The sequence below is a fragment of the Berghia stephanieae genome, chromosome 5, assembly GCF_034508935.2.
Source record: "Berghia stephanieae isolate SIO BIC M18660-M18661 chromosome 5, UCSD_Bste_1.3, whole genome shotgun sequence".
NCBI classification, from domain to species: Eukaryota; Metazoa; Mollusca; class Gastropoda; order Nudibranchia; family Aeolidiidae; genus Berghia; species Berghia stephanieae.
The window spans coordinates 62,606,688-62,614,187 of NC_088364.1; the positions used below are offsets into that span (position 1 = coordinate 62,606,688).

The 7,500-nt window shown below is 38.5% G+C and overlaps 1 protein-coding gene across 2 annotated transcripts in view; it reads left to right on the forward strand.

Annotated features, from left to right (window-relative positions):
* Positions 1–7,500, forward strand: part of LOC144973374 (uncharacterized) — a 100,100-nt gene that overhangs the window by 67,441 nt on the left and 25,159 nt on the right. For both annotated transcript variants that reach the window (XM_078915717.1, XM_078915718.1), the window contains 5 exons: positions 132–265; positions 2,564–2,718; positions 3,066–3,168; positions 4,169–4,245; positions 5,508–5,729. In XM_078915717.1, coding sequence (XP_078771843.1) covers positions 132–265; positions 2,564–2,718; positions 3,066–3,168; positions 4,169–4,245; positions 5,508–5,729 — 691 coding nt within the window. The remainder of the gene's footprint in view (positions 1–131; positions 266–2,563; positions 2,719–3,065; positions 3,169–4,168; positions 4,246–5,507; positions 5,730–7,500) is intronic.

The following is a 7,500-nucleotide window of genomic DNA, read 5'->3' on the forward strand; positions in this document are numbered from 1 at the left end:
GAGAGAGAGAGATAGAGAGAGAGAGAGAGACAGAGAGAGGCATAATCTAATAGATATTGCGCTACATGTAATCCAAAGTTTGTTTCTAAGTCTTTCTCAAAAACAAAAATAAAAAACTCTTTCCATTCCAGGCTAGAGAGAGCCAATGCCCAATTGCTGCAGGAACTACGTAAGAAAGAGCTGGAATATCAGGCCGTTCAGGAGGAAGTCCAGAGTCTGAACAATAAACTGTCCACGGTCAAGGAGGAACACACAGCGGAAATGGGTGAGTGTTTGTGTTTGTTTGTGTATGTGTGTGTGTTTGTGTTTGTGTACGTATGTGGGCGTTTATGTTTGTGTGTGTATTGTGATTCTGTGTGTGTGTTTGTGTATATGATACTCTGTGCGTATGCGCCTCGAGTTGTCGGGGACGCTTTCTCTCACAGTTTTATAACAGCGATAAGGAACCGCTTTAAAATATCGAGGAGAGAGAGAGAGAGAGAGAGAGAGAGAGAGAGAGAATGAGAGAGATGTAGACAGAGAGAAATAGAGAGAAAGAAAGAGAGAGAGAGAGAGATAGAGAGATAGAGAGAAAAAAAGATAAATAGATAAATGGATGTAGAGAAAGAGAAAGAGAAAGATAGATAAATGGATAGAGAGATATAGATAGATAGATAGATAGAAGAAGATGAGAGAGAGGAGAGAGAGAGAGAGAGAGAGAGAGAGAGAGAGAGATGGCGCCACCTTAATCATACAAAACCATTTATCCGTTTATTCTTTCAAAATCTCAAATCTGAGGATATGGCGAAGCAAGTGACAAATTAACTCCCTTCATAACATCATTCATAGTCCCCATCCCCCCTTCCCCACCCCCAATCCCCCCTGCCCTCTCCTCTCTGTCCTTTTTCATTTTAAATCAATTTTATTTTATATTTGCCCTGCCTGTAATTTCCATAATTATATTTTTTGATTTTATATTTGATTTTTTATTCATTGTGACCACGAGTGCATTTTGAAGTTTCCACCTTGCGCTTGTATGAGTGTTTTTATGAGTGTGTGTGTTGGGGGGGGGGGGTGTCACACTCTCAGAAATATTTCATTGGCCTCAATAAAAGTTAATTCTAATCTTGCTACTTGAAGTGACTCAAATTTCACAATGGAAGGAAGCATAAAGCGGTTTTATGTCGGAATGGAAGCATAAAGCGGTTTTATGTCGGAATGAATCCTCTGCTGGAAATGAAATTTATGACCACAAATAAATTAATATGAAACGGAGTTATTTCGATTCATAGATTGGAGAAAAACTCAAATTTTTATATTGCAAAGACCGAAACTTGTATTTTGTAACAAGAACTTATATTTTGTAACAAAAACGTGTATGTTGTAATAAAAACCTGTATTTTGTAACAAGAATTTGGAACATACTCATAACATAACGTAACATTTTAATGATAAATTCACTCTTACTGAACATATTCCTTCCTGACATAATACCATATGGAGACGTCTGGACACAATGGATATTTTGTTTGTTTGTTTGTGTGAGTGTATGCTCGTTGTGTGTGTGTGTGTGTGTGTGTGTAAGTGTGTGTGTGTCATCTCCAAATCAGCATAACACCGGTTACAGAAGGTATGTGTCAAATGCTATATTTCTTCTGACACGCAACCTCTCCATCAACGCTACAACAATCTGATGACAGTGGAGGGCAGTCATTACTATTATCTTTACATTATGCAAATTACCTGACGATTGCTCTGATTTGTTGTTTTTTTAATTTTAAAAATCCAAGCGCGATATCGATTTTGAAGATAAAAAGGGAAAATTATGAAAAATTCAATTCAAAACACTAGAAGTGGCCAACGGGTAGGCTACCCATTTTCAGGTCTTTCTTCCGATGACATATCGTCTAAAATCTAGAAATGAGTTCAGAACAATGAGTGAAGCAGGCTCTCAATTTGATCATAACAAGAAATGAAGCGAGTAGAAAAGTGCCAGAAGCGTCTCGTGGCTAAACCCTAACAGTATGGTCGTGGGTTAACCGGTTCGACTCCCCAAAGCCGCAAAGTTTTTATTTTCTATTTTCTTCTGGCACTTGTCTAAAAAAAAGTAATTGAGCTTTTACTTAGTGCAATGTCCACTAAACGTGCTCAAAGCGCTTTACAAGGTGTCCCTGACCAAGAGCAACATGTAACATGTAGAACGGGACGTGACGCCTGTTAGGCGATATTGCAATTTTTGTCGGTCCACGCTGTTAACGGCCAGGTACTCATTTTACACCTGAGTACGGTGAGAGAATGTGAGTAAAGAGCCTTTTCCAAGGACTCAACTATGCGATGCGCCGAGCGAGGCTCGAACCCAGGACCTTCCAGCTTACTCACTTCATTTCTAGCTAATGCTAAACGTGGTATTTGCATTTCTTTAAAAAGTTATTATATGTTGTTATCAGTTGTTATTCGTTGTTATCAGTTGTTATTTGTTGTTGTTAATTGTTGTTATCAGTTGATATTTGTTGTGAACTCGACAAAGATAAATACCCTGATTACACCACTAGACCTTTGAAATTTCTTTGTTTTGTCTCCTCAGCTCGATTCCATCAACAGTTAAAGGAGGGAGTTGTCACTGAGCCCGTCAAGCTGGAGATGGGAGAACTGGAGAGAACAATTGGAGACGTGGAGGAAAAGATACAAATGATGGAGAGTTTTGGAGAATCCATCGCCAAGTCTATGGAGAGTGCAGCTGTAAGTATGGATTGCACAAAGTTTTACACACATATACACATACGTGTCAGTGCATCACATAATCAGTCGGAAGGTGAAAATTTTGGATTTGCATTATTTTGTATTTTCTGAAAGAATATGCTCCGTTAACGGCCAGATACTCATTTTACACCTGAGCACGGTGAGAAAATATGCGTAAAGAGCCTTTTCCAAGGAAACAACGATGCCCCCAGCAAGGCTCAACCCATGACCCTCCGATTCGAAAACGATTGTCATACATACCGCTAGACCACATTGCCGGACATATTCGGTACATCTGCCTAATTAGTCAGCTTAATAACTTCAATACCCTTGTATTTTCTATTCAGGTTGGCAAATGGCAGAGTATAGAAGGAGAAGATAGTGTCCACATGCAATTGGTAGAACTGGTGGCCCAGATGAGGAATATGCTGATACAGGCGACACAATCAGGTGATTGGGTTTTTTTCTTGTGTTATTGTTTTTAAGGGTTTTACGGCGCTTGCAACACATTAACCATCTCCTTACTACTTACAGCAAAATCGTCACATTTGTTACGATAATATACACAATACATTTGATTTATTTTGTACATTACAAACTTTGAAGGATGATCTTTGTTTAATTACTAAGAGCATAAAGTTGTTTTGTAGAGAGCTGTTTGAGTTTAAAAATCAATTTTTCTGCTGTTTAATCCTCCCTTTTTGGGAAAATACTGAACATCATCGTTAAGGAAAGAGTTAAGTTCATACCAGGGCCAATAAAAAAGAAGAAAATGGGACAGAAAAAGTTCTAGAATTACGATTTAAGCACCCATGAAAAAGTAAGACAAAGGGGAAGTGGTTCAAATAGGAAACATCTAGATTCCAAGAGTACACTATCAAAGTACTTAGTTTGAGATCACCTAAAAGTCTCATCAAGACATAAGTACAGGAGGAATACACTCAAATGTTTACAAATCATGTGCATAACAGAGAGATGCTTTACAAGGAAAAAATGTCATCTCCCAAAACTAACTCTACACTTGACTGTTTCCCTCTCAGGCAGGGTATCTGGCCGGGGACAGGACATAACCAAGTAATCTCATTCCAAAACAAAGACAGAAAGCAAGTTGGAAAACAGATATAGGTGGATAGAAGACACAGTAAAACACTCCCTGCCCATAAACGATTATGTCCTGGAAGAAATAGAAGCTCGGGCAGGCCCAAAAGAACCTCTTCTTGTGATCGTGAAGCGCAGAAAACTGTGAAATTGAATATAACCTTCGATTTAATATACAAAAAAAACAGATAAAATTGGACGTTTCTGGTTTCCTTATATCAACAAAACAGGATGAATGAAACTCTCTCTCTCTATCTCTATCCATCCCTCCCTCTTTTTCTTTCTCTCTCTCTCTCTCCTTCTCTTTCCATATCTTTGTCTGTCTCTATAACATTGTTATGAATTCCTCCAGAGCAAGCCAGTCAGAAGACTTCAGCCCTGGCCAATTTTGAGGTTTTGTACAGTCAAGCTATGAAGTTGCAAGTCCAGGTAACGTCCAGGTCTCATTGAGTACCGACAACCTCCATATTTTGTCACGTTTGGGGAAACCAGCCCAATGAAACTTCAATTTTAAGACTGACCTTAAAATGAATAAAAATTATAAATAAAATTCCCTTCATTCATTCCTTAGCGTAAATTTTCTTTACGGTCTGGTAAAGGAAGACTGGAATAACCCCGGGTGTCAGCCGGAGTACAGCGCCTCAAAATGAGTTAGGGTGGGGGGATTTGTTCAAGGCCATACTACAAGTCGGGGCCAACTCTGTACCCTCTGTTTACGTCCATGCCGTTGTACCACACTGACTTAACAAAGTAAAAAAAATATGTTTAGACATGAACTTCACTCGCAAATAGAAATTATAAATATTCTTAGAACGTGAAAAGTAAAATCCAAATTTTGAAATATTTAGAAAAATCGGATGCCAAAACAACTTTCATTAACAAAGCAGAATGTTTACCTTTATACACACTGTTTGGACATCAACACATCATGTGATCGATTTATCGATTGGACAAAACCTGAACATAGAACTCTTCACTTAGGTTGCTACACGTGCAAATAGGTTCACTTCACCTTATCACCAGAGAGAATGAAAATTTTATAGGAGTGACTTTGACGATTTGAATAAAATATATTTATATTAATAAACGTTACAGTAAATGGTATAATCAGCCGGATGGTGAAAAGGTTTGAACTGAGATATTGCCAAGTTTAAATAGAAGGTTATTTTTTATCAAAAATGAGTTCTTGTCACAAATGATAAAATCATTCCCTTTTGTACATCTTCGGGAAATATCAAAGCTTAATTTCACTTCTAAATATTATTTACTGCTAGTCAAGTTGAAAAACTATGAAATTTGAGAAAAGCTGCTGGATACCTTTCCCATAAATCTGACCATAATTTCATGAAAATCATTATATTTACTTCAAATAAAGATTAAAATGCTCTGGGAAGGATATTCTTTCAGAAAATGCAAAAATATGCAATTCCAATATTTTCATCTTTTGACTGCTTATGTCATGAATTTTTCGCTCAATACCTTTAATTGCATCGGATGCCTCTAACAGACTTCTCTGTATTGTCTTCGTATTTTCCCGAGCCATAAAGCCATTTATCCAAGCCATACAGCCATTTATCTAACCTATTAAGCCATTTCCCTTAAAAGACAGAATTAATCAGTTAACTTCTGTAATCTGGAAAAATTTTCACCTTCCGACTAATTATTCCATGCACTGACACATTAATCCTCAGATGAACAACCTCCGCCTGAGTCACCTAGAACGTAACCGAGAGATCATGGTCATCAAACGACAGCTGCTTCTCCAGGAAGTCAACAATTTGGTCCTCCAAGCAGACATCACCAGACGTGAGGCAGAGCTGTACCAATTCCACCAGGCCAAACAGTTCTCATCTCTAAGACGCTGGAACACGTTTAGTGGATATCGCTCAGATAGGCAGCGACCTCAAGCACAGGTAGTAGATGCTTTGTAACCCATCGCTTCCGAAAGGTGTTATGTCCTAATGAACCTGGTGATGAAAAAGTGGTTTTCATAATCTTGAATTGAACGGGAAAATGAAATTGTGGTTGTCGTTGTTTTTAAATTATATTTTAAAGAAATTATAATGAACAAAATGAATTTATTATCAGGTTTGAAAAGGAACAAAACAACAAACACGGAACACTTTGGGCTCAAAGCCCTTCTTAAGCAAAAATCAATTCACGTTTGCAATGAACCCATAAAGTGCGGCTATGTGGTCGTGTGTCATGACACTCTCTTTCGGATCGGCGCATAGTTGAATCCTTGGAAAAGGCTCTTTAGTGACATTCTCTCGCCGTACTCAGGTGTAAAATAACTACCTGGCCGTTAGCACCGTTGTCTCTGTCCGAAAAAAAAATTGTAAAATCGCCACCAGGCGTCATGTTCCGCCCTACATGTTAAGTGATGCTGTTGGCCAGGGACTCCTTGTAAAACGCTTTGGATGGTGTGCTATATAAGAGCTCAATTAAAAAAAAATAATTAGTGCCGTATGTTATGCGGGGTTGAAATACGTGTAAATCTAATACCGGAAATGAAAATTAAAGCCACACACGTGAAATTTGGGGTCAACCCTGTCCTTACCACCCATAGGAAAATCGTCACATTCATTACGATGTAACCGACAATTTTCTCATTCTGATTTATCTTGTACATTACAAAATATTAAAAAATGCTTTGATTACAGCTATAAATACTAAACATTGTGTTGTAGAGCTCACTTGTTACTTTTTTGTTTGAGTAAGAAAAGTCTATTTTTTGTGCTCTGTGGGTGTGAATTTTAGGGGGAAATTCTAAAAATAGCTGGACAGGAGAGAGTTTATTTCTCATCGTCATGATGAAGATAAATGTCACCCACCTTTCTAAGCGGTATAATGTTGGAATGATCTAGGTGTTGGAGATGGAATCGATAACCACAAATATGATAAAATGAATTAATAAGATAAAATAACATTCCCTTTATTTAACCCCTAAGGAGAAATTTGTCGTTAGATCTATTCCAAGGGAAGACTGGAATAACCCAAGCGAAAGAGTGAAAATGGAAAGGCTTCGTATGGGAACAAAACAGACAATGGACGTTTCGGGTACAAACCCTTCGTCAGCACAACAATACACAAATAAACGTGGAAAACAAATAAAATATAATGGAAAATAACTTGTGTCGTCTGTACTCAATGGTGGTTGCAGTATGAATGAAATGTTAGCGTGGCGTGGGTAGAGGATAGTGTGCCCCAGGGGGGTGATCTAATTGATAAGCAGAGGTCAGCGTCAGGGAACAGAACTTTCCAGATTATAATGGAAGATAAAAGACATATTGGTAGTAGTAGTAGTAGTAGTAGTAGTAGTAGTAGTAGTAGTAGTAGTAGTAGTAGTAGTAGTAGTAGTTGTAGTAGTAGTAGTTGTAGTAGTAGTAGTAGTAGTAGTAGTAGTAGTAGTAGTAGTAGTAGTAGTAGAACGCTGTAGTGGAACAGTAGGGGGGGGGGGGTTTGGAGGGGGCGAGGTGAAAGGGTCACGGCGGAGGTGGGGGGGGGGGGTTTGTTGGATGAGCGAAGGTCGAATCTTCGCGAAGGAACGATGCGATAGTAAAGTGGAATACACCAATAAATAGATAGATGGATAGGCAGATAGATAGGTAGATGGTCAGAAAAGAGGGGAGAGAAGGGAGAGAGAGAGAGAGAGAGAGAGAGAGAGAGAGAGAGAGAGAGAGA